Source organism: Thunnus maccoyii, chromosome 8, assembly GCF_910596095.1.
Source record: "Thunnus maccoyii chromosome 8, fThuMac1.1, whole genome shotgun sequence".
NCBI lineage: Eukaryota > Metazoa > Chordata > Actinopteri > Scombriformes > Scombridae > Thunnus > Thunnus maccoyii.
In genome coordinates, this window is record NC_056540.1 from 16,632,048 (window position 1) to 16,657,029 (window position 24,982).

The 24,982-nt window shown below is 41.3% G+C and overlaps 5 protein-coding genes across 8 annotated transcripts in view; all 5 read left to right on the forward strand.

The window, feature by feature from the left end:
* LOC121902128 (protocadherin gamma-C5-like) overlaps positions 1-24,982 on the forward strand; it is a 309,164-nt gene that overhangs the window by 33,204 nt on the left and 250,978 nt on the right. For 2 of the 4 annotated variants that reach the window (XM_042419361.1, XM_042419369.1), the window contains exon 1: positions 17,879-20,272. The exons of 1 other annotated variant lie outside the window; for it this stretch is intronic. In XM_042419361.1, the coding sequence (XP_042275295.1) occupies positions 17,879-20,272 (2,394 nt within the window). Of the gene's footprint in view, positions 1-17,878; positions 20,273-21,885; positions 24,280-24,982 lie in introns of those variants that run through there. One more of the 4 variants, XM_042419360.1, reaches the window with a different exon arrangement.
* Positions 1,229-3,955, forward strand: LOC121902143 (protocadherin beta-16-like). The gene has a single exon (XM_042419387.1). The coding sequence runs from the start codon at positions 1,405-1,407 to the stop codon at positions 3,844-3,846; it is 2,442 nt and encodes an 813-aa protein (XP_042275321.1). The 5' UTR covers positions 1,229-1,404; the 3' UTR covers positions 3,847-3,955.
* Positions 5,657-9,398, forward strand: LOC121902225 (protocadherin gamma-A11-like). Its single transcript, XM_042419483.1, has 2 exons — positions 5,657-8,038; positions 9,390-9,398. Exons 1-2 carry the CDS (start codon positions 5,657-5,659, stop codon positions 9,396-9,398), a joined length of 2,391 nt encoding a protein of 796 aa, XP_042275417.1.
* LOC121902226 (protocadherin beta-15-like) lies at positions 9,579-13,408 on the forward strand. Its single transcript, XM_042419484.1, has 2 exons — positions 9,579-12,038; positions 13,400-13,408. Exons 1-2 carry the CDS (start codon positions 9,579-9,581, stop codon positions 13,406-13,408), a joined length of 2,469 nt encoding a protein of 822 aa, XP_042275418.1.
* Positions 13,592-16,391, forward strand: LOC121902227 (protocadherin beta-15-like). The gene is made up of 2 exons (XM_042419486.1): positions 13,592-15,992; positions 16,372-16,391. Exons 1-2 carry the CDS (start codon positions 13,592-13,594, stop codon positions 16,389-16,391), a joined length of 2,421 nt encoding a protein of 806 aa, XP_042275420.1.

The window sequence follows — 24,982 nt, forward strand, 5'->3', positions numbered from 1 at the left end:
AGGTGTATCAAAGCACAGGTTAATACCTACATTAGTAGTTTACTGACAATTGTCAAGTAGGGAAGGGTTTGTCTTTTCTTAGGAAAATGCCTCAGTTATTTCATGATAGGGGACTAAAGTTCTCTTAGTGTACCATGTACTGTACCCAGTGCAAGAATATACTTTACTAGCCTGGTAGTAGTTGTATTTGAATATACAAGTATGTGGTGTCAGTTGGAGTTCATTCTGTCCTTTCAGACGGCCAATTAATGGCTCAAATGTCTAAGGGCATGTGGGGGGCCTTGCCTACTTATGAATTAAGATTTTAAATTGGTGAAATGTTTCCTAAATATAGGCCTATATTTAGTATGATAATGGATAATGTTTTTTGTTTGTTCAGTTGTATTATAGTGGTCTATTTAACAAGGTCAAAGCCATCATTTATATATCATTCAGCTTTAATTTAACCCAGTACATACAACACAAAGGTTTCAATTGTAATATTTGATTTTGGTATATTTGATCAGCATTACAAGCAAATGTTTAATCAAACATATGCAACATATTCTGTTCCTACATAATACACAAAGACAAAACAAAAGCAAAAAACCCCTTTCAAACAATATTTTCACTGCAGAAATGTTGATGAGGATCTCTGTCTCTGTGTTTCCCTTTTTATTAACTCGTTTGTTACTCTTTTGTCTCTGTGATGCTGAGGGGAGTAGTGCTGGTCTCTAATCTGAAAGTCTCTTAAGGAGATGGTTGATACTTACTTAGTGCTGTGCTTTGTGTGCCATTGTTACTTAACCTTACTCTGTCTAGTTGAGGTTCATGGCACAATTTTCTGTCGCATTTTTTTCATGCATTTAATCAGAGTCTTTGTGTGCACATTATTTCATCTTAACGTGGATTAATCACTTTTTAAGTAAATAATCAAATGTAGCACTGAGTGCATTGGAGTACTGTGTCTTTTGCAGTATTGCAGATATTGAGGGTTGCTTTTATTTGCAGACAGCTTATGAAGAATGCAATGCAGAAAAATATTCAGTAGTCACTAAATAACACTGAATCCTCTTACTCAGACACAAAAGATAAAGCATTGACAACAGTTTGGTCATTCATAGTAGCAAATATATGCAATGTATTAGATTATCGTTATAATAAACAAATGACTAAATAATAAAAAACCTATGCCTTAACAATCAGTGCAGTTATCAATTTATTTTACTTTGCAGTGCTATAACTGGATAAAACTCTTGGTGTCACTGTGCACCAAGAAAGGCAGAAAAGGTCAGCTGCTTCATCCCATTTTTTCCACCATTGCAAAGCTTTGTTGCGGTATTTCTGTCGGTTGAGGAGGGTACAAAAGGTCCAAGAAGGAATACAACCGTTCTTGATCAGTTTGAAATCATTTGTCGGGGAAGGATGAACGTTTGTTCTCTCATGGGAAATACGGTGTACAGAGGATTTACTATGAGTCGCTGTTGTGTTGTTTTCCTTTTCATCAGCCTGCATTTCGTGTATGGAGATGTGAGCTACTCTATCGCAGAGGAGATGAAACGCGGGTCTGTGGTTGGAAATATAGCCAAAGATCTCGGCCTTGGGATTCCCACACTTTCCTCGCGTAAAGCTCGCATTGACACAGACAGGAATGACAAACGGTATTGCGACATTAATCTTAGCACCGGAGATCTGATTGTTACTGACAGGATCGACAGGGAGGGTCTTTGTGGTAAGAAGGCGACTTGCGTTTTAAAAGAAGAGCTTGTTTTGGAAAACCCTTTAGAGCTTCATCGTCTCAGTATTCATGTGCAAGATATAAACGACAACGCCCCACAGTTTAGTGAGGACTTGATTTCATTTGAAATACTAGAATCAGCCGTGAAAGGAGCTAGATTCTTACTCACGGAAGCCCATGATGCAGATATCGGTACAAATACTGTACAGCGCTACAATTTACAAAATAATGAGCATTTCACCATTAATGTAGATACAGGGGGTAGTGGAAGGAAACACTCCGAATTGGTCTTGGTAAAAGAATTAGACCGGGAACAAGAGAAAGAACTAAAATTGCTGCTTACAGCTATAGATGGTGGATCTCCACAGAGATCAGGTACTGCGATCATACACATTACTGTACTGGATGCTAATGATAACGCCCCAGTGTTTAGCCAGGCCGTTTATAAAGCCAGCGTGCCTGAAAACGCACCTTTGGATACTCTAGTTGTTAGAGTGAGCGCTACTGATGCAGACGCGGGACCCAACGGTGATATTATATACAATTTTGATCATGTATCTGATGAGCATGTCTCTTTGTTCTCGCTTGATCCTAAGAAAGGAGAGGTAAGAGTCATCGGCTCTATTGATTATGAAACTGAGACCTCCGTTGAACTGCGAATAAGAGCAAAAGATGGACCAGGTCTTACCTCGTATTGTACAGTAATTATAGATATAACAGACGTGAATGACAACCCACCTGCTATCAGCTTGAAATCACTGTCTAACCCCATACCTGAGAATGTGTCACCTGGTACGGAGGTGGGCATCATTAACGTGCAGGACAGAGACTCTGAGAATAACCGACAGGTCCGCTGCTCCATTCAGCAAAGCGTCCCTTTTAAGTTGGTTCCTTCTATTAAAAACTACTATTCTCTGGTGACTACGGGACAACTGGACCGTGAACTAGTGTCTGATTACAACATTACAATCACTGCCACTGATGAGGGCTCTCCACCTCTGTCCTCCTCTAAAACTGTTCAGTTTTCTGTAGCAGACATCAACGACAACCCACCTGTGTTTGAGGAACAGTCCTACAGCGCATATGTGACTGAAAATAACAAACCTGGCTCCACTTTATGTTCCGTTACCGCTCGAGACCCCGACTGGAGACAAAACGGCACAGTGATTTATTCTCTGTTACCTGGTGAGGTGAATGGAGCCCCGGTGTCCTCCTATCTATCTGTTAACGGAGACACGGGGGTGATCCACGCTGTGAGGTCGTTTGATTATGAACAGTTCCGGAGTTTTAAAGTCCACGTGATGGCCAGAGACAACGGTTCTCCTCCGCTCAGCAGCAACGTGACCGTCAGTGTGTTCATATCTGATGTGAATGACAACTCTCCTCAGATACTGTACCCTGCCCCGGAGGGCAACTCCTTCATGACTGAGCTGGTCCCCAAAGCTGCACACGGAGGCTCTCTGGTGTCCAAAGTGATAGCTGTGGACGCGGACTCCGGACAGAACGCCTGGCTGTCGTATCATATAGTCAAATCCACTGATCCGGGACTTTTCAGTATTGGTCTCCACAGCGGAGAGATCAGGACACAGCGGGACATTTCTGAATCTGACAGCATGAAACAGAACCTTATTGTGTCAGTGAAAGATAATGGACAGCCCTCTCTCTCTGCCACCTGTTCCATGTATTTACTTATTTCTGATAATTTGGCTGAGGTCCCAGAACTGAAGGATATTTCTTATGATGAGAAGAATTCCAAATTGACGTCTTATCTGATCATCGCGCTGGTGTCCGTGTCCACTTTTTTTCTGACTTTTATCATCATCATCCTGGGTGTGAGGTTTTGTCGCAGGAGAAAGCCCAGACTGTTGTTTGATGGAGCAGTTGCCATCCCCAGCGCGTATCTCCCTCCTAATTACGCAGATGTTGACGGCACAGGAACTTTGCGCAGCACTTATAATTATGACGCCTACTTGACAACAGGATCTAGAACCAGTGACTTTAAGTTCGTAACATCTTACAATGACAACACTCTGCCTGCTGACCAGACTCTGAGGAAAAGTCCATCAGACTTTGCAGAAGTGTTTGGGGATTGTGATAATTCTCCTGAGGTAAGAGTACCAAACATCTGATCCATTATTTTATCAAAAAAACGACATCTTTTTTTCAAATTTGTGACTAGCAGTGTGAAATTTATGTTGATCATTTAAAAAAATATCAGAAAAGCATATTCCTTCAGTGTCTATACGTTGTAAAGATTTGTCATTAGATAAAAATTGGATTTAGAAAAAAAGTCAATCGTTGGAGTTCTAAAACAGTTATGACATTAGCAATTAATCAGGAATCCCAATTTTTCCCAGAAACATTTACTAATTCATTTCAATACTAAATCTTTTATTAGATTCAGTTTGTTTCCATTACTGAGTAGTTGTATTTGGTTGCATTTGTGGCTGCCTTTACAGCCATTTTTGTAGATGGACACACTTCGAGACTCCATTCTAGGTGAGGTTTTTAAATCTTCGCACATTTATTGAGTGCTGATATGTTTCATTTTCATAAAAGTTTGGTTATTTCCAACATGTTTACAGGAATCAGAGTCATATCAAATCTTCCTCTTTAAAGTATTGGAAATTTTTTCACTGATGATAATTTCCTTGATTTTGTTGACTAATTTAACTTTTGAGGGAACATTTAAACTTGTCTCAGTGTTTGTTGTTGTGGGTAAGGATATGTTGTTCAGATAGACTCTTTTCTTTCTTTCTTTGCTCACAGAAAATAACCCATACCCTGTAAATCATGTTATAACCTATGTTTGAAGGGGTCTCGTTGGTTATCTTTCATGTATGTAGTACATCATCTTCTACAGTAAAACTACATGTGTTTCAGTTTTGAGGAGCCTTCACGAGTAACAAATCCTCAATGTTTCTCTATATATTTCTAATGTCATATTCATATTTAGGTCGCAGATATGCAACCTATTTCCTTTTTACCTGTATGTTTTTTTATTTGCTAGTCTTTGAATGGTCATGAATTTGTTTCCATTTTCAGTAGCGCTTTGCAGTAAAGTCTAGCTCTTTGTCAGAGTTGTGGGATTTTGTAACCACTGCGTAGCCTGTGCAAGATTGTAGTGGAATTAATCAAAGTGATTGCAATTAAACCAATTTTATTCTTTTTGTGCCCTTAATAACTTGTTAATTTCCCCTTGTTTTTCCTCTCTAGAATTTAATGAAATGTCAGTAAAAAGTAATTTGTCAATAGGCTTAAATCATTCCTTACATTAATTAAACAAGTTAGTTGGTAATTTATTTAACAATTTCAGTGTTTGAGAAAAAAAAAAAAAAAAGATGTCATCTTTCTTACTTTTTACAAATAAATTATAATTTGAGGCCAACGCAGTTGTGTGGATAGCTGTCATATCATTTCAAGAAATATTTAAGCACAAAGATCCAATCGCTAAAAGCTAAACGTGGTAGACATATTTTTTAAAACAGGGATATAAATGTTCATGCAAATATGAGTATTTTTCACACCTAAAAGCAGCACTCAATATGAGATCCCCCAGTGAAATAAGGCTGTTGATTTAGAAGTGCCCTGTAGGTTTGATCCTGTTAACAAGTCTCAGGACATATTTCCGTTTAAAATTAATGTTTTCTTCATAGATATCTGTGTTCATTATTGTACGGTTTGTAAAGACAGATAGAAAAACAGCATGTAATTTCTAGAGGAGACTCACGATGTCGCTCTTCACTAGCTGTATATGATTGTGTATCCATATATCCACCCACTGTTGCCGACACATAATGTGACTTGAGACGCTGCAGTTGATCGTCCAGAGAGGCAGAGACTGGGACTTGTATTGTGTCGATTTGGGTCTAAATCCTTATTTTTTGGCTGTGTTCCTGTGCACTGACTAGGAAACGTGAACTGTCTCAGATCGGCGCAATGATGGCTATCACTGCATTCCCATTACAAAACGGTGTCGTGGCTTTACTCCTCCTTTCTTTGTATTTTGCCAATGGAGATATAAGCTATTCTTTTCCGGAGGAGGTGAGACGCGGATCCGTGATCGGAAATATCGCCAAAGACCTGGGCCTTGATGCAAACAGACTATCCTTTCGGAAGGCCCGCATTGATACCGATGGGAGCGCCAAACTTTATTGTGACATAAACCTAACGAACGGGGATCTGACTGTAGCCGAGAGGATTGACAGAGAGGGCCTTTGTGGAGACAAAGCATCCTGCGTGTTAAAACAGGAACTGATGTTAGAGAATCCATTAGAGTTGCATCGAATTAACCTTCATGTCCAGGACATAAATGATAACTCTCCACAATTTAATAAAGATCTGATTCATATAGATATTAGTGAATCAGCGGCAAAAGGTGCTCGTTTTCCAATAGAAGAAGCACATGATGCGGACATAGGCAAATATTCAGTTCAGACGTACAACCTGCAGCAGAATGAGAATTTTATTTTGGGCGTTGGAACAAATTCTGTGGAACTCGTCCTTAACAAAGAGCTTGACCGTGAAACTTTAAAGGAAATTAATCTGCTTCTTACAGCTGTGGATGGTGGTTCCCCTCAAAAGTCAGGTATTGTGGTCATTCACATCACTGTACTGGATGCTAATGATAACGTCCCAGTGTTCGACCAGGCTGTTTATAAAACCAGTCTGCCTGAAAACTCTCCACTAGGTACGGTCGTGCTTACAGTAAGTGCTACTGATGCAGATGAGGGACTAAATGGAGATGTTACATATGATTTTGGACACATTTCAGAGGATGTTAAGTCAATGTTTACAATAGATCACAAGACAGGCGGTATAAAATTGATGACTGCGATTGATTTTGAATCAGTGTCATCATTTGAGCTGCGTGTCACAGCAAAAGATGGTTTGGGATTAACTTCTTATGCCAAAGTCATTATAGATGTTACTGATGTGAATGATAACGCCCCGGTTATATATCTAAAATCACTCAACAGTCCCATACCTGAGAATGTGTCACCTGGTACAGAGGTGGGCATCATTAACGTGCAGGACAGAGACTCTGAGAATAACCGACAGGTCCGCTGCTCCATTCAGCAAAACGTCCCTTTTAAGTTGGTTCCTTCTATTAAAAACTACTATTCTCTGGTGACTACAGGACAACTGGACCGTGAACTAGTGTCTGATTACAACATTACAATCACCGCCAGTGACGAAGGCTCTCCACCTCTGTCCTCCTCTAAAACTGTTCAGTTATCTGTAGCAGACATCAACGACAACCCACCTGTGTTTGAGGAACAGTCCTACAGCGCATATGTGACTGAAAATAACAAACCTGGCTCCACTCTATCTTCCGTTACTGCTCGAGACCCTGACTGGCGACAAAACGGCACAGTGATTTATTCTCTGTTACCTGGTGAGGTGAACGGAGCCCCGGTGTCCTCCTATGTATCTGTTAACGGAGACACGGGGGTGATCCACGCTGTGAGGTCGTTTGATTATGAACAGTTCCGGAGTTTTAAAGTCCACGTGATGGCCAGAGACAACGGTTCTCCTCCGCTCAGCAGCAACGTGACCGTCAGTGTGTTCATATCGGATGTGAATGACAACTCTCCTCAGATACTGTACCCCGCCCCGGAGGGCAACTCCTTCATGACCGAGCTGGTCCCCAAAGCTGCACACGGAGGCTCTCTGGTGTCCAAAGTGATAGCGGTGGACGCGGACTCCGGACAGAACGCCTGGCTGTCCTATCATATAGTCAAATCCACTGATCCGGGACTTTTCAGTATTGGTCTCCACAGCGGAGAGATCAGGACACAGCGGGACATTTCTGAATCTGACAGCATGAAACAGAACCTTATTGTGTCCGTGAAAGATAACGGACAGCCCTCTCTCTCTGCCACCTGTTCCATGTATTTACTTATTTCTGATAACTTGGCTGAGGTCCCAGAACTGAAGGATATTTCTTATGATGAGAAGAATTCCAAGCTGACCTCTTATCTGATCATCGCGCTGGTGTCTGTGTCCACCTTTTTTCTGACCTTCATTATCATCATCCTGGGTGTGAGGTTTTGTCGCAGGAGAAAGCCCAGACTGTTGTTCGATGGAGCAGTTGCCATCCCCAGCGCTTATCTCCCTCCTAATTACGCAGATGTTGACGGCACAGGAACTTTACGCAGCACTTATAATTATGACGCCTACTTGACAACAGGATCTAGAACCAGTGACTTTAAGTTCGTGACATCTTACAATGACAACACTCTGCCTGCTGACCAGACTCTGAGGAAAAGTCCATCAGACTTTGCTGAGGTGTTTGGGGATTGTGATCGCTCTCCTGAGGTAGGAACAGGTGCCACATATCGTTTGATGTACTTGTACATTAAGGATTCAGCGAATACCTTTTCGGTTACAATTTGCACTTCCCTTTCTTGTCTGTTTTCTTTATTTTAATTTATTTAGACAGTGTAACATATGAGTTGATTCAGACTAAAGCAGACGTGACTATGCATTGTGGAGTATGTTAAATAGTAATGTTTTATTTGCTATTTTTCAATCGCTTAGAGTTTTCCAACGTAGCATATTGATATTTCCAATTCTGTGGTCATTCGAGTAGGGGCTGTTCATGTTGTTACTCTTATCTTTTTTCTGAAAATACCATTACTCTTAACACTGAATTGGGGTCTCGGCGTTGCCTCTCGAGTAGAGCTACATCTTGTTCTTTGTGTCTCTGTCCTTGGTGCTGAACCTCGCTGATGCTTTTGTGATGCATTTTCAAGAGCAACTTACCTGTCTTTTCTTTTTCCTTTTGAAATTGTTTAGACTATAGTTTTCATAACAACTTTGTCAATTTAACCTGAGAGGTCTATGTCCACGTTTAGAGTCACATTTGAACTCTGTATTGCAGCTACATTTTACTGTGAGGAAAAACAGGGAGGAGTGAAATCACGTCGGTGAAATAAGTGAAATGTTTCCGGTCAGCAAGTAAACTTTCATGTCTGTAATTGTATCTTATGTACGAATTACTTTAAATTTACAGTTATCAACTTTTGTCTAATTTGCCAGAAGAATCGTTGCAAGCCTTTGTTTTAAATCCCACCGAAAAAAATGACAAAAGCGTATTCTTTCCACCGTCGCACCATAAAGTGCATTCTCTCTAGCATCTATTTGGCATTTTTGTATTTGTGTTGTTTTTGGATGCATCAGTGGTGTTTAATCAGATAGTGTTAAGCAATTCAAGTAGTCTTTTAAGGAAGCTGGAGGTAGAGATTTTCATGTTTCAACAAAAATAATGGAATGTATTATCTTTTATCCTGAGAAAGAGAGCGCGCGAGATTAGACTTGATATTAGTTTCTCAGCGAACCTGGAGTATTGAGCATGGAACTCAGAAGGACATGATCTGTGGTCAAACATCGTTTAATATTTGGGGAACGTTGTGTTATGAAATACTTTAGGTAGATTGCTTTAGGAGGAGACGCAATCTCTTTTATGAACCCTCATGAGACAAAGAACACATATCTCACTTAAAGAAATGAACAAAAAGACATAGCAGCTCCTCGTGACACTTTGATTACCTTATTAAAATCGTTTTTATTCAATCCTTAAAATCAAACGACGTGTTAATTTCTTAAAAAATTTGCATCACTTCAGTAAAACTGTTGTTCTTGATTTGTACTCACGGTGTCACTATAGACCAGCTAAGGAGTTAAATATTCAGCCTGTTTTGCACACCACCCATTACTGGATACGACCACCCCTGTGTTCACTATATCCTTTCACACAGACGACAAATGCTTGGGAGGAACATATAGGTAATCATCGAACAACGTATTTCTCATGCTTGAAACTACCGTGTTTTAATTTGTGTAATACTGTTTGAAGATGATGCACAGGCGGCGCGTTCTTCAAAGCTTTGGCTTTGTCTTTTTCTTTGTTGTGGTGCATTACGCACACGGAGACCTGAGCTACTCTGTGCAGGAGGAGCTGAAACGCGGATCTGTTATTGGAAATATCGCCAAGGATCTCGGATTGGAGGTGGGCAGACTGTCTGCTCGCAAAGCTCGTGTTGACATGGAAGGAAACGACAGACAGTATTGCGGGATTAACCTTCGAAGCGGGGATTTATTCGTTGAGGAACGAATAGACAGAGAGGAGCATTGTGGAGAAAAGCCTTCATGTGTTCTTAAATTCGACTTGCTTTTGGAGAATCCCTTGGAGTTACATCGGTTGTCCCTGCAAGTGCAAGACGTAAACGATAATTCACCAGTTTTCCCCAAAGATGTGGTGAAGCTAGAAATCGGAGAATCAGCTGTAAAAGGAGCCAGATATCGCGTTAATGCAGCACACGATGCAGATATAGGCAAGAATTCTGTTGAAAGCTACATTTTGCAACAAAACGACCATTTTGTATTCAATATTCAGACAACAACTGCTGGCAGTAAATATGGTGAGCTGGTTTTAGATAAGGAGTTAGACCGAGAGGAGCAGCAGGAAATGAAATTATTGCTTATGGCTGTAGATGGTGGCTCTCCTCAGAGATCTGGGACTGTAGTCATACACGTCATTGTGCTTGATGCTAATGATAACGCCCCAGTTTTCACTCAGGCCGTATATACAGCCACGTTACCGGAAAACTCACCTTTGAAATCCCCAATTATCACCGTAAGTGCATCAGACGCAGACGAAGGTGTCAATGGAGAGGTGACATATGAATTTAGCAGACTCTCTGATAAATCAAGAAAAATGTTTTCACTAGATCAGAAAACAGGAGAAATTATTGTGATAGGTGACATAGATTATGAAGAGGGACGAATATATGAAGTGATTGTTGAGGCCAAAGATGGTTATGGTCTCTCTTCAGAAGCAAAAGTAATTATTGATATCACTGATGTAAATGATAACGCCCCTGTAATATATCTAAAATCACTCAACAGTCCCATACCTGAGAATGTGTCACCTGGTACAGAGGTGGGCATCATTAATGTGCAGGACAGAGACTCTGAGAATAACCGACAGGTCCGCTGCTCCATTCAGCATAACGCCCCTTTTAAGTTGGTTCCTTCTATTAAAAACTACTATTCTCTGGTAACTACAGGACAACTAGACCGTGAACTAGTGTCTGATTACAACATTACAATCACTGCCACTGACGAGGGCTCTCCACCTCTGTCCTCCTCTAAAACTGTTCAGTTATCTGTAGCAGACATCAACGACAACCCACCTGTGTTTGAGGAACAGTCCTACAGCGCATATGTGACTGAAAATAACAAACCTGGCTCCACTTTATGTTCCGTTACTGCTCGAGACCCCGACTGGAGACAAAACGGTACAGTGATTTATTCTCTATTTCCCGGTGAAGTGAACGGAGCCCCGGTGTCCTCCTATGTATCTGTTAACGGAGACACAGGGGTGATTCACGCTGTGAGGTCGTTTGATTATGAACAGTTGAGGAGTTTTAAAGTCCACGTGATGGCCAGAGACAACGGTTCCCCTCCGCTCAGCAGCAACGTGACCGTCAGTGTGTTCATATCGGATGTGAATGACAACCCTCCTCAGATACTCTACCCCGCCCCGGAGGGCAACACCTTCATGACCGAGCTGGTCCCCAAAGCTGCACACGGAGGCTCTCTGGTGTCCAAAGTGATAGCTGTAGACGCGGACTCCGGACAGAACGCCTGGCTGTCCTATCATATAGTCAAATCCACTGATCCGGGACTTTTCAGTATTGGTCTCCACAGCGGAGAGATCAGGACACAGCGGGACACTTCTGAATCTGACAATATGAAACAGAACCTTATTGTGTCCGTGAAAGATAACGGACAGCCCTCTCTCTCTGCCACCTGTTCCATGTATTTACTTATTTCTGATAACTTGGCTGAGGTCCCAGAACTGAAGGATATTTCTTATGATGAGAAGAATTCCAAACTGACATCTTATCTGATCATCGCGTTGGTGTCTGTGTCCACTTTTTTTCTGACCTTCATTATCATCATCCTGGGTGTGAGGTTTTGTCGCAGAAGAAAGCCCAGACTGTTGTTCGATGGAGCAGTTGCCATCCCCAGCGCGTATCTCCCTCCTAATTACGCAGATGTTGACGGCACAGGAACTTTACGCAGCACTTATAATTATGACACCTACTTGACAACAGGATCTAGAACCAGTGACTTTAAGTTCGTGACATCTTACAATGACAACACTCTGCCTGCTGACCAGACTCTGAGGAAAAGTCCATCAGACTTTGCTGAAGTGTTTGGGGATTGTGATCGCTCTCCTGAGGTAGGAACAGGTGCCACATATCGTTTGATGTACTTGTACATTAAGGATTCAGCGAATACCTTTTCGGTTACAATTTGCACTTCCCTTTCTTGTCTGTTTTCTTTATTTTAATTTATTTACACAGTGTAACATATGAGTTGATTCAGGTTTTTGATGGTTGTATTTGTCAAGCTATCTTGTGTAAATTATTTTAATTATAAATGGAGTGGTCCACTGTATAGTAATTGCGTTCATTTGTTTCTAAAGCAGACGTGACTATGCATTGTGGAGTATGTCAAATAGTAATGTTTTATTTGCTATTTTTCAATCGCTTAGAGTTTTCCAACGTAGCATATTGATATTTCCAATTCTGTGGTCATTCGAGTAGAGGCTGTTCATGTTGTTACTCTTATCTTTTTTTCTGAAAATACCATTACTATTAACACTGAATTGGGGTCTCGGCGTTGCCTCTCGAGTAAAGCTACATCTTGTTCTTTGTGTCTCTGTCCTTGGTGCTGAACCTCGCTGATGCTTTTGTGATGCATTTTCAAGAGCAACTTACCTGTCTTTTCTTCTTCCTTTTGAAATTATTTAGACTATAGTTTTCATAACAACTTTGTCAATTTAACCTGAGAGGTCTATGTCCACGTTTAGAGTCACATTTGAACTCTGTATTGCAGCTACACTTTACTGTGAGGAAAAAACAGGGAGGAGTGAAATAAGTGAAATGTTTCTGGTCAGCAAGTAAACTTTCATGTCTGTAATTGTATCTTATGTACGAATTACTTAAATTTACAGTTATCAACTTTTGTGTAATTTGCCAGAATCGTTGCAACGCTTTGTTTTAAATCCCACCGAAAAAATTGTCAAAAGCGTATTCTTTCCACCGTCGCAGCATAAAGTGCATACTTTCTAGCATCTATTTGGCATTTTTGTATTTGTGTTGTTTTTGGATGCATCAGTGGTGTTTAATCAGATAGTGTTAAGCAATTCAAGTAGTCTTTTAAGGAAGCTGGAGGTAGAGATTTTCATGTTTCAACAAAAATAATGGAATGTATTATCCTTTATGCTGAGAAAGAGAGCGCGCGAGAGAAGACTTGATATTAGTTTCTTAGTGAACCTGGAGTATTGAGCATGGAACTCAGAAGGACATGATCTGTGGTCAAACATCGTTTAATATTTGGGGAACGTTGTGTTATGAAATACTTTAGGTAGATTGCTTCAGGAGGAGACGCAATCTCTTTTATGAAGCCTCATGAGACAAAGAACACATATCTCACTTAAAGAAATGAACAAAAAGACATAGAAGCTCCTCGTAACACTTTGATCACCTTATTAAAATCGTTTTTATTCAATCCTTAAAGTCAAACGACCTGTCAATTTCCTAAAAAAATGCATCACTTCAGTAAAACTGTTGTTCTTGATTTGTACTCACGGTGTCACTATAGACCAGCTAAGGAGTTAAATGTTCAGTATGTTTTGCACACCACCCATTACTGGATACGACCATCCCTGTGTTCACTATAGCCTTTCACACAGACGACAAATGCTTGGGAGGAACATATAGGTAATCATCGAACAACGTATTTCTCATGCTTGAATCTACCGTGTTTTAATTTGTGTAATACTGTTTGAAGACGATGCACAGGCGGCGCGTTCTTCAAAGCTTTGGCTTTGTCTTTTTCTTTGTTGTGGTGCATTACGCACACGGAGACCTGAGCTACTCTGTACAGGAGGAGCTGAAACGCGGATCTGTTATTGGAAATATCGCCAAGGATCTCGGATTGGAGGTGGGCAGACTGTCTGCTCGCAAAGCTCGTGTTGACATGGAAGGAAACGACAGACAGTATTGCGGGATTAACCTTCGAAGCGGGGATTTATTCGTTGAGGAACGAATAGACAGAGAGGAGCATTGTGGAGAAAAGTCTTCGTGTGTTCTTAAATTCGACTTGCTTTTGGAGAATCCCTTGGAGTTACATCGGTTGTCCCTGCAAGTGCAAGACATAAATGACAATGCACCCATTTTCCCGAAAGATATAATAAAGCTTGAAATAACAGAGTCAGCTGACAAGGGAGCCAGATATCGCATTAATGCAGCACACGATGCAGATATAGGCAAGAATTCTGTTGAAAGCTACATTTTGCAACAAAACGACCATTTTGTGTTTAGTATTCAGACAACAAGTGCTGGTAGAAAATATGGTGAATTGGTTTTAGATAAGGAATTAGACCGAGAGGAGCAGCAGGAAATGAAATTATTGCTTACGGCTGTAGATGGTGGCTCTCCTCAGAGATCCGGGACTGTAATCATACACGTCATTGTGCTTGATGCTAATGATAACGCCCCAGTTTTTACTCAGGCCGTATATACAGCCACGTTACCGGAAAACTCACCTTTGAAATCCTCAATTATCACCGTAAGTGCATCAGACGCAGACGAAGGTGTCAATGGAGAGGTGACATATGAATTTAGCAGACTCTCCGATAAATCTCAAAAACGTTTTTCACTAGATCAGAAAACAGGAGAAATTATTGTGATAGGTGACATAGATTATGAAGAGGGACAGAAATATGAAGTGTTTGTTGAGGCCAAAGATGGTTATGGTCTCTCTTCAGAAGCAAAAATAATTATTGATATCACTGATGTAAATGACAACGCCCCTGTAATATATCTAAAATCACTCACCAATCCTATACCTGAGAATGTGTCACCTGGTACAGAGGTGGGAATCATTAATGTGCAGGACAGAGACTCTGAGAATAACCGACAGGTCCGCTGCTCCATTCAGCATAACGCCCCTTTTAAGTTGGTTCCTTCTATTAAAAACTACTATTCTCTGGTAACTACAGGACAACTAGACCGTGAACTAGTGTCTGATTACAACATTACAATCACTGCCACTGACGAGGGCTCTCCACCTCTGTCCTCCTCTAAAACTGTTCAGTTATCTGTAGCAGACATCAACGACAACCCACCTGTGTTTGAGGAACAGTCCTACAGCGCATATGCGACTGAAAATAACAAACCTGGCTCCACTTTATGTTCCGTTAGTGCTCGAGACCCCGACTGGAGACAAAACGGTACAGTGATTTATTCTCTGTTGCCTGGTGAGGTGAACGGTACCCCGGTGTCCTCCTATGTATCTGTTAACGGAGACACGGGGGTGATCCACGCTGTGAGGTCGTTTGATTATGAACAGTTCCGGAGTTTTAAAGTCCACGTGATGGCCAGAGACAACGGTTCTCCTCCGCTCAGCGGCAACGTGACCATCAGTGTGTTCATATCTGATGTGAATGACAACTCTCCTCAGATACTGTACCCCGCCCCGGAGGGCAACTCCTTCATGACCGAGCTGGTCCCCAAAGCTGCACACGGAGGCTCTCTGGTGTCCAAAGTGATAGCTGTGGACGCGGACTCCGGACAGAACGCCTGGCTGTCCTATCATATAGTCAAATCTACTGATCCGGGACTCTTCAGTATTGGTGTCCACAGCGGAGAGATCAGGACACAGCGGGACATTTCTGAATCTGACAGCATGAAACAGAACCTCATTGTGGCAGTGAAAGATAACGGACAGCCCTCTCTGTCTGCCACCTGTTCCATGTATTTACTTATTTCTGATAACTTGGCTGAGGTCCCAGAACTGAAGGATATTTCTTATGATGAGAAGAATTCCAAACTGACATCTTATCTGATCATCGCGCTGGTGTCTGTGTCCACCTTTTTTCTGACCTTCATTATCATCATTCTGGGTGTGAGGTTTTGTCGCAGGAGAAAGCCCAGACTGTTGTTTGATGGAGCAGTTGCCATCCCCAGCGCTTATCTTCCTCCTAATTACGCAGATGTTGACGGCACAGGAACTTTACGCAGCACTTATAATTATGACGCCTACTTGACAACAGGGTCTAGAACCAGTGACTTTAAGTTCGTGACATCTTACAATGACAACACTCTGCCTGCTGACCAGACTCTGAGGAAAAGTCCATCAGACTTTGCTGAGGTGTTTGGAGAATGTGATGACTCCCCTGAGGTAGGAACAAGTGCTACATATCCATTGGCCTATTGTCATCACAGATTCAGCCAATTTAGACGGTGTAACACGTGTGCTACTAGTTCATACTTGCTGTCAAAGGCTACCGACTGCTGTTTTCTTTGCTCAGTGCGCTTCAAGTTAAAAATAGAACTGATTCAGTGTATAGACATCAGTTGTGTCCCATATGTTCATTGAATGCAGACCGAGCTTGTTTATGGGTAGTTGAACATGTTAAATGTTGGTTTTACTTTCTCTCTAAATTATAGATTTGGTGATTATTTTCTATAGTTTAGAGTAACTCTACTGCCAATGCTTTCACTCTAATCAGTAGCCTGATTATGTTTTGAAGGGTTTACTAAGTATCTGTCATTTTACTGTACATGCAGTGAAGACATTCTTTGCATGAGGACTTATCATTTGCGTTGAAACATGATGGATCTGTCCATATACCCTGCTTTCTACGTCTTCCCCCCCTCCTGTAATTTCAAGTCCTTATTGCTAACATGCAGAGGCCCCTCCATCCCCAATCTCCTTACTTAATTTGTCAACTATGGTATGCCTTAATTGTCTTTGTTTTGTTTATTTTTCCTATCAAGTCCAGGATAAGGCGGCAATAATTTTATTTCCCCCTTTCTCTTTGCATTTAATTGTCGGCATTGATGTGTTTTCTTGTGTATCTTGAGTAGAGCTTTATCCAGTTATTTGCGCCTCTCTCCATAGTGCTATTAGTAACCATGTAGTAATACAAATCAATGCCCTACGTTTTAGATTTTACTTTCCCATATGTTGAGACATCTGTGTTCCACTTTTTACTTAACATCTGACATCTTAATGATTTTCGATGAAGAAGAAAAAAAATCACATCAGTAGAAAAGAGAACAACGTGTCTCGTTATTTAATGTTTTATGTATTTAATTGCATCCCAATCTCCTATGAAACACGAACATTTGAATTTGTTTTTCATTAGTAGTTTACCCTCATTAACAAAACTAATTGTTTCGAAGTGGTTCATGGGAGAATAAAGTATTTTAATTCGACAACAACCCGGCAGGTTTCATCGCACTTCATACTTATCTGACTATGATCTGAAATATAAATTGAAGAACAAAATATACCGGCAATTTAGTAGGTGAAACTATTACATCTTTTGTACCAGTTTACTCTACAAGTCGAACACCAATATTAAAGAAAGTACTTTGTTGTGTAAAGTGAGCAGCATCTAGACAGACAGATAGAAAGATGAATTTCTGTGGGAGCTTGCCTGTACCGTGTTTAATAGAGTAAAAGGAGAAGAGCAGGGACATGAGCGGAGTAATTTACTTAATTTAGTAAAGTGACTAAATTTGCATACAGTGTGATGCGTGGAACAACGAAAAAGCAGTCTTTGGTCGAACTTTCTAAACATTTATGGAATGCTGTCTTAATATTATCATTATAAATGCGGAAGGTGGATCACTTTAGGAGGAGTCACGATTTCTGTTAGAAAGTCTTCCAACAAGAAGTACCGGCATCTCACTTTACTTAAAGAAAAGACAAAAAACAAAAACAAACAAAAAACATAAGTGGTCATTGTTATACTGTTTAATACCTTGTTAAACAGATTTTTTAACATTAACGGTCGAACGACCAGAGCGTTGCTTTGAAATTTTCCAGAATCTCTTTATAGACTGTTATATATCATTTGTACCCACGGTGTCACTATAGACCAGCCTAAGAGTTAAATGTTCAGCCTGCTTTGCACACCACCCATTACTGGATACGACCACCCCTGTGTTCACTATACCCTTTCACACAGACGACAAATGCTTGGGAGGAACATATATGTAATCATCGAATAACGTATTTCTCATGCTTGAAACTACCGCGTTTTAATTTGTGTAATACTCTCTGAGGATGATTCACAGGCGGCGCGTTCTTCAAAGCTTTGGCTTTGTCTTTTTCTTTGTTGCGGTGCATAACGCACACGGAGACCTGAGCTACTCTGTACAGGAGGAGCTGAAACGCGGATCTGTCATTGGAAATATCGCCAAGGATCTCGGACTGGAGGTGGGCAGACTGTCTGCTCGCAAAGCTCGTGTTGACATGGAAGGAAACGACAGACAGTATTGCGGGATTAACCTTCGAAGCGGGGATTTATTCGTTGAGGAACGAATAGACAGAGAGGAGCATTGTGGAGAAAAGCCTTCATGTGTTCTCAAATTCGACTTGCTTTTGGAGAATCCCTTGGAGTTACATCGGTTGTCCCTGCAGGTGCAAGACGTAAACGATAATTCACCAGTTTTCCCCAAAGATGTGGTGAAGCTAGAAATCAGAGAATCAGCTGTGAAAGGAACCAGATATCGCATTAATGCAGCACACGATGTAGATATAGGCAAGAATTCTGTTGAAAGCTACATTTTGCAACAAAACGACCATTTTGTATTCAGTATTCAGACAACAAGTGCTGGTAGAAAATATGGTGAGCTGGTTTTAGATAAGGAGTTAGACCGAGAGGAGCAGCAGGAAATGAAATTATTGCTTACGGCTGTAGATGGTGGCTCTCCTCAGAGATCCGGGACTGTAGTCATACACGTCATTGTGCTTGATGCTAATGATAACGCCCCAGTTTTTACTCAGGCCGTATATACAGCTACGTTACCGGAAAACTCATCTTTGAAAACCCCAATTATCACCGTAAGTGCATCAGACGCGGACGAAGGTGTCAATGGAGAGGTGACATATGAATTTAGCAGACTCTCCGATAAATCTCAAAATCTTTTTTCACTAGATCAGAAAACAGGAGAAATTATTGTGATGGGTGACATAGATTATGAAGAGGGACAGATATATGAAGTGTTTGTTGAGGCCAAAGATGGTTATGGTCTCTCTTCAGAAGCAAAAGTAATAATTGATATCACTGATGTAAATGATAACGCCCCTGTAATATATCTAAAATCACTCACCAATCCCATACCTGAGAATGTGTCACCTGGTACAGAGGTAGGCATCATTAATGTGCAGGACAGAGACTCTGAGAATAACCGACAGGTCCGCTGCTCCATTCAGCATAATGCCCCTTTTAAGTTGGTTCCTTCTATTAAAAACTATTATTCTCTGGTGACTACAGGACAACTGGACCGTGAACTAGTATCTGATTACAACATTACAATCACTGCCACTGACGAGGGCTCTCCACCTCTGTCCTCCTCTAAAACTGTTGAGTTATCTGTAGCAGACATCAACGACAACCCACCTGTGTTTGAGGAACAGTCCTACAGCGCATATGTGACTGAAAATAACAAACCTGGCTCCACTTTATGCTCCGTTAGTGCTCGAGACCCCGACTGGAGACAAAACGGTACAGTGATTTATTCTCTGTTACCTGGTGAGGTGAACGGAGCCCCGGTGTCCTCCTATGTATCTGTTAACGGAGACACGGGGGTGATCCACGCCGTGAGGTCGTTTGATTATGAACAGCTGAGGAGTTTTAAAGTCCACGTGATGGCCAGAGACAACGGTTCTCCTCCGCTCAGCAGCAACGTGACCGTCAGTGTGTTCATATCGGATGTGAATGACAACTCTCCTCAGATACTGTACCCCGCCCCGGAGGGCAACTCCTTCATGACCGAGCTGATCCCCAAAGCTGCACACGGAGGCTCTCTGGTGTCCAAAGTGATAGCGGTGGACGCGGACTCCGGACAGAACGCCTGGTTGTCCTATCATATAGTCAAATCCACTGATCCGGGACTTTTCAGTATTGGTCTCCACAGCGGAGAAATCAGGACACAGCGGGACATTTCTCAATCTGACAGCATGAAACAGAACCTTATTGTGTCAGTGACAGATAACGGACAGCCCTCTCTCTCTGCCACCTGTTCCATGTATTTACTTATTTCTGATAACTTGGCTGAGGTCCCAGAACTGAAGGATATTTCTTATGATGAGAAGAATTCCAAACTGACCTCTTATCTGATCATCGCGCTGGTGTCTGTGTCCACCTTTTTTCTGACATTCATCATCATCATCCTGGGTGTGAGGTTTTGTCGCAGGAGAAAGCCCAGACTGTTGTTCGATGGAGCAGTTGCCATCCCCAGCGCGTATCTCCCTCCTAATTACGCAGATGTTGACGGCACAGGAACTTTACGCAGCACTTATAATTATGACGCCTACTTGACAACAGGATCTAGAACCAGCGACTTTAAGTTCGTGACATCTTACAATGACAACACTCTGCCTGCTGACCAGACTCTGAGGAAAAGTCCATCAGACTTTGCTGAAGTGTTTGGGGATTGTGATCGCTCTCCTGAGGTAGGAACAGGTGCCACATATCGTTTGATGTACTTGTACATTAAGGATTCAGCGAATACCTTTTCGGTTACAATTTGCACTTCCCTTTCTTGTCTGTTTTCTTTATTTTAATTTATTTAGACAGTGTAACATATGAGTTGATTCAGGCTTTTGATGGCTGTATTTGTCAAGCTATCTTGTGTAAATTATTTTAATTATAAATGGAGTGGTCCACTGTATAGTAATTGCGTTCATTTGTTTCTAAAGCAGACGTGACTATGCATTGTGGAGTATGTCAAATAGTAATGTTTTATTTACTATTTTTCAATCGCTTAGAGTTTTCCAACGTAGCATATTATTATTTCCAATTCTGTGGCCATTCGAGTAGAGGCTGTTCATGTTGTTACTCTTATCTTTTTTTTCTGAAAATACCATTACTATTAACACTGAATTGGGGTCTCGGCGTTGCCTCTCGAGTAGAGCTACATCTTGTTCTTTGTGTCTCTGTCCTTGGTGCTGAACCTCGCTGATGCTTTTGTGATGCATTTTCAAGAGCAACTTACCTGTCTTTTTTTCTTCCTTTTGAAATTTTTTAGACTAAAGTTTTCATAACAACTTTGTCAATTTAACCTGAGAGGTCTATGTCCACGTTTAGAGTCACATTTGAACTCTGTATTGCAGCTACACTTTACTGTGAGGAAAAAACAGGGAGGAGTGAAATCACGTCGGTGAAATAAGTGAAATGTTTCCGGTCAGCAAGTAAACTTTCATGTCTGTAATTGTATCTTATGTACAAATTACTTTTGTGTAATTTGCCAGAATAATCGTTGCAACACTTTGTTTTAAATCCCACCGAAAAAATTGTCAAAAGCGTATTCTTTCCACCGTCGCACCATAAAGTGCATACTTTCTAGCATCTATTTGGCATTTTTGTATTTGTGTTGTTTTTGGATGCATCAATGGTGTTTAATCAGATAGTGTTAAGCAATTCAAGTAGTCTTTTAAGGGTGCTGGAGGTAGAGATTTTCATGTTTCAACAAAAATAATGGAATGTATTATTTTTTATCCTGAGAAAGAGAGCGCGCGAGATTAGACTTGATATTAGTTTCTCAGCGAACCTGGAGTATTGAGCATGGAACTCAGAAGGACATGATCTGTGGTCAAACATCGTTTAATATTTGGGGAACGTTGTGTTATGAAATACTTTAGGTAGATTGCTTAAGGAGGAGACGCAATCTCTTTTATGAAGCCTCATGAGACAAAGAACACATATATCACTTAAAGAAATGAACAGAAAGACAGCAGCTCCTCGTGACACTTTGATTACCTTATTAAAATCGTTTTTATTCAATCCTTAAAATCAAACGACGTGTTAATTTCTTAAAAAAATTGCATCACTTCAGTAAAACTGTTGTTCTTGATTTGTACTCACGGTGTCACTATAGACCAGCTAAGGAGTTAAATATTCAGCCTGTTTTGCACACCACCCATTACTGGATACGACCACCCCTGTGTTCACTATAGCCTTTCACACAGACGACAAATGCTTGGGAGGAACATATATGTAATCATCGAATAACATATTTCTCATGCTTGAATCTACCGTGTTTCAATTTGTGTATTACTCTCTGAAGATGATGCACAGGCGGCGCGTTCTTCAAAGCTTTGGCTTTGTCTTTTTCTTTGTTGTGGTGCATAACGCACACGGAGACCTGAGCTACTCTGTACAGGAGGAGCTGAAACGCGGATCTGTTATTGGAAATATCGCCAAGGATCTCGGACTGGAGGTGGGCAGACTGTCTGCTCGCAAAGCTCGTGTTGACATGGAAGGAAACGACAGACAGTATTGCGGGATTAACCTTCGAAGCGGGGATTTATTCGTTGAGGAACGAATAGACAGAGAGGAGCATTGTGGAGAAAAGCCTTCATGTGTTCTCAAATTCGACTTGCTTTTGGAGAATCCCTTGGAGTTACATCGGTTGTCCCTGCAAGTGCAAGATGTAAACGATAATTCACCAGTTTTCCCCAAAGATATGGTGAAGCTAGAAATTAGAGAGTCAGCTGACAAGGGAGCCAGATATCGCATTAATGCAGCACACGATGCAGATATAGGCAAGAATTCTGTTGAAAGCTACATTTTGCAACAAAACGACAATTTTGTGTTCAGTATTCAGACAACAAGTGCCGGCAGTAAATATGGTGAGTTGGTTTTAGATAAGGAGTTAGACCGAGAGGAGCAGCAGGAAATGAAATTATTGCTTATGGCTGTAGATGGTGGCTCTCCTCAGAGATCCGGGACTGTAGTCATACACGTCATTGTGCTTGATGCTAATGATAACGCCCCAGTTTTCACTCAGGCCGTATATACAGCCACATTACCGGAAAACTCATCTTTGAAATCCCCAATTATCACCGTAAGTGCATCAGACGCAGACGAAGGTGTCAATGGAGAGGTGACATATGAATTTAGCAGACTCTCTGATAAATCAAGAAAAATGTTTTCACTAGATCAGAAAACAGGAGAAATTATTGTGGTAGGTGACATAGATTATGAAGAGGGACAGATATATGAAGTGATTGTTGAGGCCAAAGATGGTTATGGTCTCTCTTCAGAAGCAAAAGTAATTATTGATATCACTGATATGAATGATAACGCCCCTGTAATATATCTAAAATCACTCAACAGTCCCATACCTGAGAATGTGTCACCTGGTACAGAGGTAGGCATCATTAACGTGCAGGACAGAGACTCTGAGAATAACCGACAGGTCCGCTGCTCCATTCAACAAAACGCCCCTTTTAAGTTGGTTCCTTCTATTAAAAACTACTATTCTCTGGTAACTACAGGACAACTGGACCGTGAACTAGTATCTGATTACAACATTACAATCACTGCCACTGACGAGGGCTCTCCACCTCTGTCCTCCTCTAAAACTGTTCAGTTATCTGTAGCAGACATCAACGACAACCCACCTGTATTTGAGGAACAGACCTACAGCGCATATGTGACTGAAAATAACAAACCTGGCTCCACTCTATGTTCCGTAACTGCTCGAGACCCCGACTGGAGACAAAACGGTACAGTGATTTATTCTCTGTTGCCTGGTGAGGTGAACGGAGCCCCGGTGTCCTCCTATGTATCTGTTAACGGAGACACGGGGGTGATCCACGCTGTGAGGTCGTTTGATTATGAACAGTTCAGGAGTTTTAAAGTGCACGTGATGGCCAGAGACAACGGTTCTCCTCCGCTCAGCAGCAACGTGACCGTCAGTGTGTTCATATCGGATGTGAATGACAACTCTCCTCAGATACTGTACCCCGCCCCGGAGGGCAACTCCTTCATGACCGAGCTGATCCCCAAAGCTGCACACGGAGGCTCTCTGGTGTCCAAAGTGATAGCGGTGGACGCGGACTCCGGACAGAACGCCTGGCTGTCCTATCATATAGTCAAATCCACTGATCTGGGACTTTTCAGTATTGGTCTCCACAGCGGAGAGATCAGGACACAGCGGGACATTTCTGAATCTGACAGCATGAAACAGAACCTTATTGTGTCCGTGAAAGATAACGGACAGCCCTCTCTCTCTGCCACCTGTTCCATGTATTTACTTATTTCTGATAACTTGGCTGAGGTCCCAGAACTGAAGGATATTTCTTATGATGAGAAGAATTCCAAACTGACCTCTTATCTGATCATCGCGCTGGTGTCTGTGTCCACCTTTTTTCTGACCTTCATTATCATCATCCTGGGTGTGAGGTTTTGTCGCAGGAGAAAGCCCAGACTGTTGTTTGATGGAGCAGTTGCCATCCCCAGCGCTTATCTCCCTCCTAATTACGCAGATGTTGACGGCACAGGAACTTTACGCAGCACATATAATTATGACGCCTACTTGACAACAGGGTCCAGAACCAGTGACTTTAAATTCGTGACATCTTACAATGACAACACTCTGCCTGCTGACCAGACTCTGAGAAAAAGTCCATCAGACTTTGCTGAAGTGTTTGAGGATTGCGATCGCTCTCCTGAGGTACGCACACATTCAATGTCACTAAAATCGTGTTTAACGTCCTGAAGAAGCCATTCTGCTGTTTTATTTTGTCTCTTTTCAGTGCATTGTTATTTTCTTTAGTGATCAATAACCCTTTTAAGGGTGTGAGGGTTGCTAAGAATTCATGATGGTTGTTCAAGACTTTAGACTTCAACTTTTATCGATACCATTTTTAGGAGATGACATAGATTACTTTAATAGAACCTTTACATTTGTTTTCTTTCTTTTCACACCCCACTCCACCCACACAGAAAACAATACACTATGCGCATGTTATCTCGTTTAATATGCCTATACCGCCAATTCTTTGGAATTTTTAAGGTACTTCAAGGCCAGTTTCCTTTTTTGTTTCCATTAAGATAATCTGTTTCTATGTAGTTTCATGACTTGCCCTTTTTTATGTTGAAGAAAACTTTTCGAGTTTCGTTCCTTGTTGCTCTGTCCGTGGTGCTGAATTGCTTTTTGTCTTCTGGTGCTCTTAGAGATAGTTTGCCTCTTGGGTTATTGGCTGCTGTTATTTTTCCCCTTTGCTGATTTTTGTTTCAATACACTTGCAATAATACAGTTTTTAGTAAAATAATCAGGCATTCTTTGCTTTTATATTTTCATATGTTGTTGCTCTAATCTTGTTCCATTCCAAGAGCGTGTTTTGGTTTGATACTTATTCAAAGTTTCTTAATCA